Genomic DNA, 17,211 nt, shown 5'->3' with positions numbered 1-17,211 from the left:
TTTATATATACTTAACTGTTTTTGTTGGGAAGTTAAATATCAACAAAGGGGATTCACTTTTCTACAGAAAAGAACTTCAGGGGCGCCTGGGTGGCTCAGTGGGTTAATGGCTCTGTCTTCAGCTCAGGTCATGATCTCAGGGTCCTGGGATCGAGTCCCGCATCGGGCTCTCTGCTCGGTGGGGAGCCTGCTTCCCCTCTCTCTCTCTGCCTGCCTCTCTGCCTACTTGGATCTCTGTCTGTCAAATAAATAAATAAAATCTTTAAAAAAAAAAAAAAAGGAACTTTTGTGATAAGCATCTGCTGTGTGCAGAGCCCATAAAGTAGGTTCCCTGTGGGTTACAAAATTTTGCAAATACAATCCTTCCCTAAAAGCTGCTTGCTACAGTTTTGCAGAGAAGAAACAGCTAATAATGTCACATTGTGTGCTGTTTCTCACCAGGGTTCCAACTGTTAAAACAGTCATTCTTTTTTTTTTTTTTTTTTTTTTTTTCAAGATTTTATTTAGTTGACAGAGCACAAGCAGGGCGAGTGGGAGAGGGAGAGGGAGAATGCAGGGCTTGATCCCAGGACCCCTGAGATCATGACATGAGCTGAAGGCAGACACTTAACCAGTTGAGCCACCCAGGTGCCCCTAAAACAGTCCTTCTTAAAGTGGTGCCTGGATCAGCAGTGTCCAGCATCACCTGGCAGCTTTGTTAGAAATGCAGATTCTCAGGCCCCACCCAGACCTACTGAATTTGAACTCCTGTGTGTAGTGCCTGGTGATCTGTGTTTCACCAACCCTCTAGGTAATTTTGATATATGCTGAAATTTGAGGCCTATTCAGAGTGACAGCTGGCTGGGGTGACAGAGGAAGCCAGCTTATCTTTCTTAGTGAATTTAGGAAGAGTGGAGATGATGCTGGATTGGGGATGAAACAGACAAACACATTTGTGTTCTAGATACGTTCTGAAAGACCTGGGACTCTGGTTTGGGAGGGAATGGGAGGCAGGGCTCTAAAGTAATTCAGCAATAGACTGCTTTCTTTTCTTTCTGGAAAATCATTCTGGAAATCATTGAATGATTTGGGAGGGAATGGGAGGCAGGGCTCTAAAGTAATTCAGCAATAGACTGCTTTCTTTTCTTTCTGGAAAATCATTCTGGAAATCATTGAATGAAATTTTGGGGTGTTTATATTTTGGAAAGTGGATACTTGGTTTCCAGGCTAGTCATTTAAACATATACAAGTTTTGTTTTATATGGATAAATTTATTTTATTTCTTTACGTGCTATGGCTTGCTTACCTGTCTTCTTTAAAAATATATGCTCGAAAAAATTGATTGCAAACCTCAGAAGTGGCCATAAAGTCAGTAACAAATTTTCCTTTGAAGGCTTTTGTATTAATTAATAAGATGTTGCCATTTTTTTTTCTTTTTTTAGGGAAAACATAAAACAGATAGTAAAACTCCTTGCAAGTGTTCGCGCTCTGGATCATGCTATGTCAGTTGCAAGTGACCACAATGTGAAAGAATTTAAGTCTTTGATTGAAGGAAAATAGACCCTATTTGCTTTAATACCATTCCCAGTGTATAAATTTTGTATATATGTAAAGTTTCTTAAACTGTAAAATACTGATTCTTGTTTTAATACAAAGAACATTAATATTCATTACTGTGTCCTTAAATGCAATTTCTTTGGAATGAATGGAACTCACATTATTTCTAGGAAGCCTATTCATGTTTTCCTTACTGCCTGTCATACTCTGTTTACAGAAGTATTTTATATGGTCATTCAGATTAACCCTCTCAGTTCATTGTTCTCTGTAAACGATGTGTGCAGTGTAAATTGTGTAATTATGCATATATATATATTTATACCACCATGGATTTAACTTTCACACTGGAAATTTGTGGTGTTTTTCTACAGAGTAAGCCTTTTCACAGCAGAAAATTATTCAGTAGTAAATTGTCTTAGGGAAATTACTACACTGTTGCAACAAAAGGGCTGGCAAGTGACTAAGTGTTCATTACCTTTCGGTTAGCAGTTGCTATCATTGTAGCTTTGCTGCCTTAAAATTGAGAGTCGGATGTGGACTTAGTCATTGGGTGAATGGAAACTTTTTTCCTTGAATCAGCGTTACGGTCAAATATGGGTTGAATATGAACTCTAAATAATATATGCAACATGGGTTTTTGAGGAGAACACAGAAGCTTAACTTTGGGAAATAAGAGCCCCACAAACCTCACTGCATGGTTTTGGGCTGAGTGTCCTATCTCATGATTTTACCCCCTGACCGGCTTACAAAAATACATGCATTTGAATTTTAGTAGTCTGTCATTTTATTTAAAATCCCACATATGTGAGTTATATATGCAATAAAGAATATGCCTTGCTGATTAGCTACACCCAGGCAATTTAATATCCTTGGTCTTCTATAATGTTTATACCATGTTGTAAATATTCAGAGAACTTGTTTTAAAGTTTATGCTTTCTGATTCTGTGATTTTCAAAAGAGGAACTTTTTGGAAATTAAGGACTATTGTTTGATAATTATATATGTAATTAAGCTTTAGCCAAGCATTAAATTAATTTTTAAATAGATCCTTTGTTGTATTTTGCTGGTGACTGATTTTAGAGCATTTCATATGACTCTAACATAGACTAGTAGTGTGAGTACCCTTGGCCAGGTCAAATAATATTTATAACGGTGTCGTGCACTCTTAAGTGCTTCATCAGTGTTATCTTTATTGTAGGAACTTTCCTTACTACTACATATTCATTCTGTTACACCGTAGTGGCCTACTAAATAGAATTCAAATGAGAATGTCAACAGAATAAGAAGATATAAACATGTATACAGAGGACATGCGCAACACGTGTGCCTTAAATTTGTGTTTCCAAGCCCATTCGACTGGTGATTTTTCCTGTGTCTACTTTTTAAGGACTTCTGCAGTAAGCTTGGAGACTTTATCCTGTGCAAGCCCTCAGGCTGTTTTGGTTTCAGGCATGGGTTTGAATACCACACAGGGACCTTGATGGAAGGTGAATTCAGCGTAGATGTGTGCATAAAACAAGTAGCTCTCCTATCTCAGCTGGAAGTTTTGTTCCTGAAATAGCCACAGTATGTCCTTTCTTACTAAGGGAATTGGCAAAAGATAGGGGGTGACATTTTAATAAAGCTAAAGGTTTGCTTCTTCAGTTTTTTCTTTTAGATCCGTCTTCTGAATTAACTCCAAAATAGGTGAGAGGAGTTTTTGAAAAGGAAAGCTATTTTATTGAGGCAATATAAACCACAGTCACAAAGACTGCTGGTGACATTATAGCACATGCTAGTGGAGCCCCACCCATGTCCCCCGAGGACCTGCTGGGGTCCTCCAGGCACTCGAAGTTCTGCCTGAGGGCTCTTTCTCAGCCTGTGCAACAGGCTGGACTGTCCACCAGATAATGTCCCAGAGAACAGCCCTCAGCCAAAGAAGGGAGTGGGAGGAGAAATAACCCTTGAGTTCTAGCCTTCTAGGGAGCTGTGGATGAGCTAGCATTAGATAATACAGCAGATCATTGAGGGGGAAAGGCGAAGGAGATGGAGGAAATGGGCTGGGAGAGCCCCACAGCTGTGAGATCATGAGGCAGGCATGACATCTGAAGCAAGCATGGGAAGATTTAAGTCTCAGATGCAAGACTAAGAAAGCTCAGCAAGGCTGATGGGAACTCCTCAACCCAGAGTTGCAGTTCTGAGTTAAGGTCTCCAGGAGCTGGCCTTGGTCTTCCCACCGCACTCAGTCATAGGTGCCCAGGGTCTCCTTGTGGGAGATTTGGGGAGGGGCAATTTCAGTTCTCCCATACCAACTTCTAATCTCTCCAGTATGTTCCTCGTCATCTCCCAGAGGGCTTCAGTTGACTTGAGTCATAGTTGCCTGTGGTGATGATAACATCCTCTCTTGGAACTGGCCCCCAGATTACATAACCTCACAGTGAGCACTTTCCTCATGAGAGAATGCTAAAATGTAAAGCCAGGTTTGTTGAGGTATAAATTATAAACAGTAAAGTTAACCCTCTTAAATTTAAGTGCATACAATTCCATGAGTTTTGACAAGTGCCTCATTTTGTTTTAAATGCTAATTTCAGGGGGGGATGCAGTAACAGGGTGATTGGCCATTAAGGAGGGCATGTGATATAATGAGCACTGGGTGTTATATACAACTCATGAATCACTGAACTCTACCTCTGAAATTAATAGTACATGATATGCTAATTGAATTTAAATTTTAAAAATGCTAATCTCCCTTGAAACCAAGAAAGCCTTCTAAAAATGGTCAGATGTAGAGCTGCAAAATGCAATGTTGTAGGCTGCTACATTGTAGTGGTTCTGTATTGTTACAAGAATCCATCTCTAGCATGGTAATGTCCATAGAGTAAAGGGACTCACTATTCACCAATTATAACAAGATTTTGGTCTGTCGTTACAAGTAAATGAAAATAAGAATTCACTAGTAAAATGACCCTTATTTTTCAACCGCAGGCCATGCGCTTATTTCATGACTAAAATGATCTATTTTGAAAGGATTTGGAAAAGTCCTGGCCTTCAGACAGCTCTAGGAATAAGAGTCCTGCTTACCAAAACCCCTTCCCCTCCAGTTCATTCTGAAGGAAGAAACAGCAATTCAAACCCAGAACCAAGAAACCTTCACCTTAATCTCCTTAGTTCAAAATCAAAGAAAAGCAGAAACAGGGAGAGCACCTGCTTCTAGAAGAGCCCAACATGCATGATTGACCCTCTGAGAAGGAGGGGTTTCCTGTGTGGCCTCAGACAGGCATGGTGGAAGTGATCTTAGGATAGGGGTGGGCATGTTTGGTTTCAGATTCCAATTCCACTTGAAACTGAGTAATTTTTAAAACAACTTCTCTTTCCTGGGTCTCAGCTGACATAAAAAACAACTCCCAAGGGACGCCTGGGTGGCTCAGTTGGTTAAGCAGCTGCCTTCGGCTCAGGTCGTGATCCCAGCGTCCTGGGATCGAGTCCCACATCGGGCCCCTTGCTCAGCAGGGAGCCTGCTTCTCCCTCTGCCTCTGCCTGCCATTCTGTCTGCCTGTGCTCGCTCTCTCCCCCTCTCTCTCTCTGAAAATCTTTAAAAAAAAGAAAAAAAAAAAAAACAACTCCCAAGCAAAGTATTCAATAATATCAACATCACTCCCGCAGCAATATCCTTCCATATGTTTTTCTGGTGCATACATCTGGCATTCCTTCAGGGCTGGAGAGGCTTTGTAACTGAATAGGCAAATAAGAAAATTTCCATTCCCACCCACTCCCATTTACTTCCTCCGTTGAATGCAGCCTCTAATTGAAATGGAGGGGGCTAGGGGGGAAGCAACCACAGTCCAGCAGAGACTCTTAATATAAGTTTAATTCTGAGGCTACTGTCAGTAACCACTACTAAGAGCAAAACGTTTTTCTAAGTAAATAGTACTAAATGAGAAACCCTCTCCAGTTCTCAGAACTCGATGTGTCTTTGCATATCTCCTTCTAGAAAAGAAAAGGTTCCTCTTCTAGTGAATGATAGCTGCTTCCGAAGTCCTGAAACCGGGGTGGGTCCAGCTTCTGTAAAATGGGTGAAGAAATGTTCTATCAAGCCACATGACAGGGCCCAGAGGGGGAAATGAGTTTGTGCAATACAACAAATTTAAATTCTGCTTTCGCTGCTAAAATAAAAGCAAGAAGAGGAAGAGGTAAAGAAAAAACGAGGGCAAGCAGAAACAGTTTCTCCAGGATTTCAATTCCTTGTGGCCCTCTTGGCTTTGACTTCATTCTCGTATTTAGGTCTATGAAGTGGAAAGAGAATGAGAAGGCCGTGGGACACACGACTATTAGCCACGTAGCATGACTGGTTGAAAAATGAGGAGAGGAGAGGCTCAGACGCCTTTCGGTTCAAGTCCACGCTGACGAAAGCTGTTCGCCATGCAGAGCCCGCCACAGCCGCCTCGGTACAGCCATGTTCCAGCTCGGCCTTGAGGTCCGGTTTGTGACTTCCGATCCTCCACCGTGTGTACAGCGGAGCACTCCTTCCCGTAGTGTTCCTGAGAGCTCTGGAACACTCCAGAAGAAAAGGCAGCCGAGGGAGTTGCTCCAAAGAGGGCCCTCGTGTTTCTCGTGCTACCTACCCAGATGCTCGGAACAGGACCTGGGCGCTGTTTGCGGGGAGACACCATGGACAGCTCTTCGGGCACCGCCCCGTCGGCCGGGCGTGCTCACGGCTGTCCCGAGCCCTCCCCCCCGCGCCCTCAGGTCGCTGGGGGCGGCAGGGGGTGATCCTGACACCCATCTCGGGCACATATCAGTACCCGGTCCCCAAAGCTTTTCCCCGGAGCCCCTCCCTGGCGCCCACGGGGAGGGCTGGTAAGCTCTGAAAAGCCCACGCGCGGGGCCCAGGGAGGCCGATCCTCCTCGTCCCCGGCTCCCCAGCGGTCCGACCCGTAGCTGCGACCTGGCCGACCCGCCGCCTGAGGCGAAGGTCGCTACACTGAGAGGCCGGTAAACAGCCTACGATTTCGGACCCGCAGGGAGCCTCGGAGTGGGCGGGGCCTGCCTCCTGGCGCCCCGCCTTTTCCCCCGGGGGGCGGTCCTTCCGCCCCCGGCCGCGGCGCAATGCGGAAGAGATGGCCCTCTGGAGCGGAAGTGACGTTCCCGGCGGCTGTGGCGGTGGCGGCTGCGGGAGAGGGAGGAGGAGGAGCCCGAGGAAGAGGTGAGCAAGCCGGCGGGGGGCGGGGAGCGGCCGCGGCCAGACCCACCGGCAGCCGGGCGCGCGGGCGGACGCTTCCTGAGCAGCCTCCCCGCCGCAGCCTGGGCGGGAACGGTGAGGGGCGACCGCGGGCAGCCCTGGCTCGGGAGGGCGGGCGGGGTTGTGAGGAGACTACGGGTCGTGCGGGGCGCTGCGTCGGGCGGGGGGCTGTGGTGACAGCGGCTGTCAGGCTGTCCGCGGGAGAGGAACCACGTCGGTCTGGGCGACGGGTCATCGCCTCTGGCGCATAATGGAGGGATTGGGCGGCCGGGCGGCTTCCTCCCCCTGGGAAGGAGCCGTTTTCCCGGGGGTCGGCTGTCCGGGACCCCCGAGGAGCCCCGGTCGGGTCCGTGTCGTGAGTCTTCCCGGGTGGCCATTCATATTTACGGGCTCGCGCCTCCGTCCCCGCAGCCGGCGGTGGCCTGCGGCTGGGCGGGAGGCAGCGTTAACCTGTGCCGCTTCCCTTGCCCTTCTCGGCCGCCCCCGGGAGAGCCGTTCGCGTCGGGTAATCCTTTCCCTCCTGCCCCTTAAGGAGCTTTGAAGCAGCCTCGTTAACCTTCCCTCCCACCTCCTCTCCTTCCCCGGCCAGGGAATGGCTTGAAGTTTCCGAATCTGTTCCCTTTCCGCGTAGTGACAAATCCAGAAGCAGGAAGCTGATAAACAAGTCCGAACGAAATACGCTCAAAAATCTTTCGTTTTTGGTAAACATGAAGTAAACGGGAAACTCATCTTAGCCAAACCGTTGGTGGACTTCAGAGTGATCAAACCTTAGGTTCCCTTGGGGTGAGAATTGGTAGCTTTTCCTCCGGCTTTTGGTCAAATTAAGTGACGGCTTATCTTTTGGAATAAACCATTCTCTCCCTGAGCTCCCCTTTTTTTTCCACCCCACCCCCCACCCAAACCTGGCAGGGAGGGACTTCGGGATGCCTTGCAGTCCTTGCTGCAGAAGGAGACGTTAGCTTCATTTGCTTTGCTTGGTTTTCGCAGGGCCGCCTCCGAAGAAAGGAGAATGGCGTTCAGCAAAGGATTTCGGATCTATCACAAATTGGATCCCCCACCTTTCAGTCTCATAGTGGAAACTAGGCATAAGGAGGAATGTCTCATGTTCGAGTCTGGGGCTGTAGCTGTGCTTTGTAAGTCCTCCGTCCTAGCCCAACTGACTGGGTCTCTGTTGTGATTTGAAACCATCCGATTCAACCATTCTCTAGAGAAGACCCCGGCAACCCCTTCGCTGTATTTCCTGAAGCAGATGATGTTTTTATTTTCTTTTGCATCAAACCTTATTTTAAACTTTCATTTTTTTTTCTGTCCCCTGCTGCAGGTTTCTTTTGGGGGTTCAGGGGGAAATGCACGTTTGGTTACAGGTTTTTGCTTTCTTGGGTTCTTTGGCTGTTTCTAAAAGAACATCTTACTTTCCAAAGAATTACCGTTAACAGTTTATATCATGTCACATAAACCCGTAAAGGCTTGCTTGACATTTTTACTGTAATGAATGGGATTTCTTATATATCAGTTACAGTAATGAACTATAAGAGTACTTATTTATTTGATATTTTTTGGAGTATCTTATGGTGAGGCCCTTCCATTTTTATTAAGAGAATTGTAAACTTCTAAAATGTCTTGAGATAATATGATTGATTTCACATCATTTAAAAAATTATCCTTGATAATTTGAAGAAAAGGACTGCTGCACCACAAGCAAAATAGTGGATTAGAATGGTTTAGGTTATTTTCTGGACAGATGGATGAAGTTAAAAATAAATATATTAATTTGAATATTAATTTTATTTCTTGATTTAAGATTTTGGCAGATAACTCCAGCTTGGAGTTATTTGAAATGTGATTGTGTTTTTAAGGGCTTTTTAGTAATAGCTACTTGTTTTTTGCCATTTTTTGCCTTGTTTAGCATCAGTTTAGCTACTGGTCATATTTTATAAATTAAAAATAGCATTTGACACTCATACTTACAGGGGTGCTTGGGTGGCGCAGTCAGTTAAGCAAAGCATTCAGCTCTTGATTTTGGCTCAGGTCATGGTCTCAGGGTGGTCGGATTGAGCCCTGCGTTGGACTCTGTGCTCAGCAGGGAGTCTGCTCAAGATTTTGTCTCCCTCTCTCACTCCTGCTTGTGTGCCGGGCTCGCCCGCTCGCTCTCTCAAACAAATAAGCCTCTTAAAAAAAAAGTCATACTTACAAATAAAAGGCTCTAGATATTTTAAACTGCTAACCTTTCTTCAGATTCAGTAAGTGAAGAGCACATAAGACCCTAACTTTTGCATACAGAATATTAACCTATTAAAATGTTAACCTGATCTTAATATTCTAAAAATAATAAAATTTTATCCTGACTGGGAAAAAAGGGTAGTGACATAATGGAAAAGCTTAAGCAGAGTGTAATGTATAAGAAATGTATATGGTTTTGGTACATATAGTAACATGGTTTGAGTGAGCAGGAAGAGCTATTTGTGTTCTAAGAAACAAGTATTAATAAGATGGGTTATACTTAGTATGGACTTAATTCAAACTGTTTTTTACATTTAAATAAACTGAAATATAATCTTGCTATAATATTAGTTTGCATAGTCTATTTTTTCATGCTACAAATACAGTTCTTATACTGATGAATTCTTAATTAAAAATATCTGGGGGGAAATGGTGTGGTTTAGTTGTGAAATATTTTTTAGCTGCTTGTGGGTTTTTTTGGTGATATTACCTGATTTTCTAATTTGTCTAAATTTTAAATGTTTCTTCAATTGTGGTTATTAGTAATAATAGGGAGTCACATGTTTACACAGTATGCATTACCCATAGCTATTAGGATTATTGCTGTATTTTACTCTTAGGAAACCTAAGGATAATCATACTTCCAAATGTCCAGCAGCTCTCTTTTATGCCAAATAATGGTTAAGAAGGCAAACTCCCTAAACCATCCGTTTTGGCATTATCATTTATTTTAAGGAAAAAATCCTAAAAATACTGTCTTAACATTTACTGATTATATTTATTTTCATTAGATTTAGACAGCATAAGCAGTTCTGTCAAGAGAAAAAGTTAAATATTGCCCTTTTCGGTAAAAGCATAAATGGATATATAATTTTGTGGGTATGTTGTTAGCTTTCCTATAATAAACTTCATGGTAATAACTTAAAATATGAATATTAAGAGCTAACAGACCTTTTTATAAATCGTTTGACTATAAAATTAATTTGACATTCATTTGGGAGCAGTATCAAGGTGCATATTGTGCTGTAGAGTGTTCATTTTTAAAAATCTCACATTTCTTAAATGCCTGTTTTATTCAGGGAGCAGTGTTTGGAAGGTACTGAGGTGTTCTTTTTCTCTTCAATAATCCCAGCCCTTTTAATCTCAATACATTATGCTTGTTAATCAGCAAGAAGAATCTTCTCAAATCATGTACAATGTTAAACCAAAGTAGAACCCCATTTTTCAGTAAGGTTAAGTTTAAAATCCTCAACCTGCCCATCCAGGTCTTCCATAACGTGGCCCCACCCTGTTCGTCCAGCATGGATGTTGGTCTCCTTTAAGGAAATTCTTGTGTCTCCTTAGTGCTTTCACAAGGTACCGGGTTTTTTTTTTCTCTCTTCATCATGCTGTTCCTGTGAACACCCTCTTCCTTCACGACTGCTAGAATGCTTTTCTCTGTCTTTCCAATCCAAGACTGTATTCTCTCTCAAGTCTTCTTCCTGAGGACCTGCCCCACTGCCCACTTCAATCTCACTCTTGTTCTTCCTTTTCTTCATTTGTCTAGCACTTAGTCCATACCCCAGGATAAATCCTTTTTAAGTGCTGGCTTTTGGTTCTCTACATGGTTATGTGCAGGTGTTCTTTTTGGAAGTAAATGGTAGAAGTGACCCTTGCAGGATTCAGTCATGCACCGAAAAGTTATGATTTCTACAGGCCCCACTTGTTCTGGCTTTAAAGTTGACAAAATGAGACATCTTAGGTAGTACATACCATTGAGGACTGACAGTCACTTATTTTTCTTGGTTTATACCAGAAGTGCAAGAGATACCCAACATAAAACCTTCTATTTTGTATGACTAGCACATATCAAAAAATAAGGTGCGAGTACAAACACAGTGAAAAGAATTTTAGATCATGGATCTTTGTAGAGCCTGAGCATCTACTAATCTCTTCTACAAATCTAGCCTGAGGAATCTGTCTGTATGTTGCTAGGCTTCTAAACTTAAATCAGTCATGATACAGTGACTTAATCAATTAGTGAGCCAGTGGTTTTCAGCCTTGGATGCGCATCGTAATCACTGGGTGGGGGGTTATAAATGCGGCTGCCTAGGCTCCAGCTCCCTAGAGATTCTGATGTAATTAGGTTGGGATGATCACTCTGAGCATAATTTATATAGGCCTTTCTAGGATAGATTATGGGATAACATTCTTAGCTTACAAATTTTATCCAAAGTAACCAAAGTTACTTGTTTTATCCAAGTAACACAAAGTAATTGTGTTCCATCAATTTTAATGCTATTGTTGACTGTTATTGGGCTAATGACTAGTTTTCTTGAAACTTCCGCCTGAACCAAGTGCTAATGGTCCCATAGCACTTTTGATACAGTGCTTTCAGGTTCTGTGGAACTTCTGTGTCTGGGCGCTGTACTTTTGAGGAAAAGACCCATGTAGTAATCTCTGTACGTCTAGTGCTTAGTACAGTGTTTTGCTCACTGAGGGAATAAATGGCTAAATTAGTGCCCTGGGTGGGTGGGGGAAGTAGTTGGGGAGGAAAATTAACCTAAACTAGCTTACAAAGTTGACAAAAATACAATATTCTATGTTCAAAATTACAGTACTCTTTTTAATAAAACTTATTTTTTTAATCTTTTAAAGAATTGCTATTTGACTGAACTGCTATAAAAGGCATTAAAAATTAGCAGTCCAGAAAACTGTTTAATTAAACTGAAATTTGATGTCTGTGGACATGTAGATGTGCAGTGTAGCAAGTGTGTTCTCTGTGGAACTAGTCTACTGTGTCTGGACCAGTGTAAGCAGCAAGTGTGATGGTCAGCAAGTTATAACACTACAGGTTGTGTTTCATTGGAAACAAATAGGAGATTTAAAAAGCCATCTGCCAGTTTTGTGTCAGGTTCAGTTTTCATCCTCTTTCTATAGTTACACACAAAAAGACGACAACAGAGGAAGGACAAGTAGCCAGTCTGACCAAACATGCATTAAACACACGAGCTGTCCCATAATTTTTCAACCCATCTCATGCTTCAGTAGAGGTAAATAATTTACTTCATAATTGTATCCTAAGTAGAAAATGAAGGGAAGGTCAACATGGGAAATGGAGGATAATCCAAAAACAGAAGTTATAGATCACCTGTCTTAAAGATGAGATGGGAGGTGCTGATATAAATTCCTAACTCTTAATATTAGAGCTTTTCAATATATGCTACTATGGAAGTAAGAACTAATTGCTTCTGTCTAGTGGAAAGATTATTTCAAGCTTTCCAACTCAGCCAGGACCCAAATCATGTACTTCCTAGACGGCAAGGCCGTATCACTATACTCTGGACCTAGTTTTACCACGTTGTTCATCTGAGTTTCTTCATTTACCTAATTTTTTCTTTATGGAAATATGAGCCATAAAACTATAGGACAACATTCTGGAGATCTTTGTTACAGAATGTGGATTACACTGACTTTTTTATGAAACTGCACATTGTAAGGAAGTAATAATAGTGAAATAATAGTTGCCATTTCCTGAAAGCTTCCTCTGCAAGTCACAACATTAAGCCAGAAGTTCCTAAACTTTATTGTTTCATGGTGTCTCATTAAGTTTTTCACAGCACCCCCAGGCCACAGCTCTGCTTGTTAAATAATTAGGTCCAAACGTTAATACGTCTGCTTTAACAACTCTAGTAGCTATTTAAAAAAATAATGCAAGTAAATGGAAAATAACTTATTTCCTTCATAAATAACCAGTTACTTACTAATGGGATATGCATGTACCTGTTGAGCATTGAATAGCTTTTTAAGCCTTAGAATCAGACTGGACAGCTCCGCCCTCATTTCCTGTTCCACATTGATTTTGGAGTGGTATTTGCTTTTTATCACCTCAACTGCTGAAAACCCAGCTTTACAAAGATATGGTATCATCAAGGGAATGTATTGCAGTCTAATGTGAAAACTCTGAACTACCTCAAGCCAATAGTTTGGGCAGTGCAACATCTGTTGAGTATCTCTATGCCTCTTTAAATTAAAAATCTCCTGCAGCTCTTATGGGAGGTTGTTGAAGTGTCCTGGAGTGTCTCGACCTGCAGTTGAGGGAGATGTGGTATTGGGCACCCTTGATTCCATTTAATTCTGTGGGTTGTGTTTTCATCTCCATTTCACAGATGTACAAACTGAGGCTTGAGAGAGAAAATAACTGCTCTGATGACCTAGTCTACCATTTGATTTTTTACTTTAATGATTGGGTTGCTGTGAGGGTGGTGGTTGTTATTCTGGGGGTCAAGGAATGAAGAGCAAAAACAAGGGAATGCCGCCAGCGGACTTTAAAGTTAAGAGTGAAATTGGTAGTATTTTCTAATGAGGGAAGTATTAAACTTGCTTTGTTTTTGCCTACAAACTTTAATATATTAGAGAGAACATGATTTGGTTTAGAGTTGGTCATTAAAAATATAAAGTTGCTTTGCTGAGCCAAGTTAAATGTCAGATTCTGAAATTTTGGATAACAAGTGTAGTAGGTGGTGATGACAAGCAGTGTGTATAGTTGTTGTTGTTGTTGTTGTTTTTAATTGCCAAATGCTGGCAGTCAGCATGATTGCCCTTTAGATTAAGTTGCAGTATCTTGTCTCTTTTTAAGAAAAAAAAAATTCAAGTTGAGGGAAGTGACTTTTTATAGTTGACTTTTTCTGCACAGAATGATGAAATTTAGACTTGTTACATATTACTTTGTGTTAGGTTTGCAAAAATTTGTTTCCCTTTTGTAAGTAATTTTTGGAATGTTCTATTTGATAGAACAGAAAGTAAACAGCAACTTAAATATCTATGCTTTAAAAAAAATTAACATTTCACTCCTGGGCCAGCTAGCAGAATTTGCTTGTTAACATAGAGCCAAATTAGTTCCTAAGTGCTAACAAAGCACTTAACTTTGCTATGAGAAAATAAAAGGCGAAGCACAGTGTGTCTTTCATTGAACAATAAAATCCCATTATGTGACTTTATTATATAATTTCAGGTCTACCAGGTGTTCTTACTTATCTTATAAAATATAACTAGTACAAGACTATAACGGGATTTTTTTGCTTCTGACCATGATGGTATACTAGGGACCCTCTCACTTTACATAACAAAGAATAAAATAAAGATAAAAATAAAGAAACAGTTTTCAGACTTTGAACAACAGGTGGCAGGAGGCACTGATCCTTGAGGGAAGGGAAACAAAGGCGTGAGCCTTACGATTGCTCTAGCTGATCACTCTGCTTATTACCTGGAGTGCTTCTGGGCTGCAGTAGCAGGGAGATGCACCCAGAGAAAGCCCGGCAGTCTCCCTGAGTTGAGGAGACAGAGTAGGGAATTTGTGGAAACCAAGGCAATGAGAATTCTCAGGACTAGAACCAAGGAGGAGGTAGCTACACAGAGAGTTTCAGAAATGTGCAGAGGGTTCCGCGTGAGATTTCAGCTGAGTACTGGTAACTGCTGGTGTGGAAGGAAACTACCCAAGGCAGGGAAAGTACCACCAAAAGCAGCAGGAAGAAAGTTTTCTGAACCTCACCTAGGACTGGGAGTATTTAAGTTGTCAGTAGCCAGAATGGAGAAATATTATGGAACTCTGGGAATTGGGTTGAATACTCAGAAGGGTATTCTGCTTCAGTAATGGGGCAGAGTAGCCCTAGACTAAACGCTTCTGTGGTGCTCTCTGACAAAGCTTAAAGCAAGACCCAAAGGGATCAGACTGTTTCCAAATAACCTAATTTCCAAAAAACTTCACTGTATCTTAGAACAAAGTTTAAGAATATAGGAATACAAAGTATATATCCATATAGCCAGTATTCAACTCTGTAACAAATTCACAATGTCTGGCATTCAATTAAAAATTGCCATACATGCAAAGAAACAGGAAAACACACCCCGTAATGAGGAGAAAAGTCAATCTGTAGAAAGAGATGTTAAAATTAATAAACAAGGAGGGACCCTTAGGTGGCTCAGTGAGTTAAGCATCTGACTCGATTTCAGCTCAGGTCATGATCTCAGGGTCATGAGATTGAGCCCCACACTGGGCTCTGCCCTGAATGTGGAATCTGTTTAAAATTCTCTCTCCCTCTCCCTCTGTCCCTCCCACCGGCTCACACGCATGCTCTCTCTCAAAAAACAAATGAATAAACAAGGACATCATAACAGCTATGGTAAATATACTCCATAAGTCCAAGGAGTAGAGGAAAGAATAAACACATTAAGGAGAGACATGGTGGGGGGCCCTAGGTGACTCAGTTGGTTGGTCATCTACCTTCTGCTCAGGTGGTGATCTCGGGGGTCCTGGGATTGGGCCTCGTGTCAAGTTCTGTGCTCAGGAAGGAGTCTGCTTCTCCCTCTTCCTCTGTGTTCTCTCTCTAATCATTAGTTAATTAATACAACAAATCTTAAATCAAATCTTAAAGAAACCTGAAAAATATGAAAGACCTAGATCAAATTGAAATAAAAATAACTTCTCTGAAATGAAAAAAAATACGCTGATAGGGATTAATAGATTAGACACTGCATAATAAACAATGAATATGAAGACATAATAATAGAAACTACTCAAAATGAAACACAGAGAAAAGACTAAAATCGATAAACAGAGCCATCAATGGGCTGGAAAACAACTTATGGCCAATATATATGGGTAATTGGAATCCTAGAAGGAGGGGGTAGAAGCAAAAAAAATGTTTGAAGAAATAACAGCTGACAGTTTTCCAAATTTGATGAAAACTATAAATCCACAGATCCAAGAAGCTAAATGAACCTCAAGCAGTAGAGGCACGAAGCAAACTATACCCAAACACATTATCAAATTGCTTAAAGCCAGTGATATGGAGAGAAATCTTAAAAACAGATCAAGAAAAAACACATATTGACTAAATATGAAAAGACATAATAGAAAAGACTGAAGAAAGAAGACATAGGAATAATGATAAATTTTTCTTCAGAAACAATCCAAGCCAGTGGATATAGAACGACGTCTTGAAAGCACAGAAAGACGAAGAAAACAAACCATACACCTAGAATTCTATGCCCAACCACAATTAAAATGACATAAAGACTTTTTCAGATACCCAAAAGCTGAAAAATATATAAGCCAAGTATAATGGGTAGCAGTTTAAATAGAATAGATTTCCTTTGCATCTAGTACCGACATTTTCAACAATTCTGAGGTGGTATAGTCTAAATCAATGAAAGTTTATCACTTAGTTACATTTAAACTGTGTTTTTGAAAGTAATGAAACAAAATTTAAGAAAATAAACTGTGCTTTTGAAAGAAACGAAATAGGGTAGCCTAGTGCATTTGGAGTAAGCCTTGTAATTAGCGTGCCAAAAGGAGGTACAGCTTTAAAAATTGAATATTATACTTTTATTGGTGACAATTTAAATCTGCTTGGGTTTTTTAATGGTTGAAAGTAAGAATTTGTGTTTTATTGTTTTCTACTAAAATAGAGTTTGCAAAGATAAGCCATTGTTATGTTACATAAGCATGTGTTCACACTAGAGTGCATTTCACAGCCGCTGAACTAGTTGCATTATTGTGAGTATATATGACATTTGGGGAGATGGATTAACTTGTTGGCCAATTGGACACTATTTAATTACTCTCTTCATTTAGGTTGAAACTTAGGTTCTTTGAATTCCTAGATGATACTGAGATAACTAAGGAAAGAAAGAGAGAGAAAGGAAGGGAGAAAAGAGAAGGGAAGGGAAGGAAAGGAAAGGGGAAAAAAAGGAAGGAAGGAAATATTTCTGATTGAATTATTGCCTTAAACATAAAATACTTCTTTTTTTTTTTTTAAAGATTTTATTTATTTATTTGTCAGAGAGCGAGCGAGATCGAGCACAGGCAGACAGAGTGGAAGGCAGAGTCAGAGGGAGAAGCAGGCTCCCTGCGGAGCAAGGAGCCCGATGTGGGACTCGATCCCAGGACACTGGGATCATGACCTGAGCCGAAGGCAGCTGCTTAACCAACTGAGCCACCCAGGCATCCCAAACATAAAATACTTCTATATACTGAATGTTATGCTTATTAAAATACTCACTTCCATTTTATAGTTTTCTTATATAACTTTAAATATAAAGTGCGTTTACTTACATAAACTAGCTCTTACCAATATTTATTTTGAGTTGTATCTCCACTAACACTAAGGTGGGTGGTATCTTATTACTGGCCGTTAGGGATGAAAGTCCCATCTCCCTATCTGGCCTTCTCTGACAACCTCCCGAACCTCATTTTA

At 41.2% G+C, this 17,211-nt stretch overlaps 2 protein-coding genes across 14 annotated transcripts in view; both read left to right on the top strand.

Annotated features, from left to right (window-relative positions):
* The window catches only part of PAXBP1 (PAX3 and PAX7 binding protein 1), a 33,904-nt gene extending 31,322 nt beyond the window's left edge, over window positions 1-2,582 (top strand). For all 3 annotated transcript variants that reach the window (XM_032353836.1, XM_032353824.1, XM_032353831.1), the window contains exon 18: window positions 1,422-2,582. In XM_032353836.1, coding sequence (XP_032209727.1) covers window positions 1,422-1,539 — 118 coding nt within the window. In that variant the 3' untranslated portion in view covers window positions 1,540-2,582. The remainder of the gene's footprint in view (window positions 1-1,421) is intronic.
* A 4,014-nt stretch (window positions 2,583-6,596) lies between these two features.
* Window positions 6,597-17,211, top strand: part of SYNJ1 (synaptojanin 1) — an 87,364-nt gene continuing 76,749 nt past the window's right edge. For 9 of the 11 annotated variants that reach the window (XM_032353812.1, XM_032353809.1, XM_032353816.1 and 6 more), the window contains exons 1-2: window positions 6,616-6,718; window positions 7,742-7,887. In XM_032353812.1, coding sequence (XP_032209703.1) covers window positions 6,633-6,718; window positions 7,742-7,887 — 232 coding nt within the window. In that variant the 5' untranslated portion in view covers window positions 6,616-6,632. Of the gene's footprint in view, window positions 6,719-7,741; window positions 7,888-17,211 lie in introns of all 11 variants that reach the window. The other 2 variants (XM_032353818.1, XM_032353817.1) reach the window with 2 other exon arrangements.

Source organism: Mustela erminea, chromosome 1 (genome assembly GCF_009829155.1).
Source record: "Mustela erminea isolate mMusErm1 chromosome 1, mMusErm1.Pri, whole genome shotgun sequence".
Taxonomy (NCBI): domain Eukaryota; kingdom Metazoa; phylum Chordata; class Mammalia; order Carnivora; family Mustelidae; genus Mustela; species Mustela erminea.
This window is presented reverse-complemented; position numbering and strand designations above follow the sequence as displayed.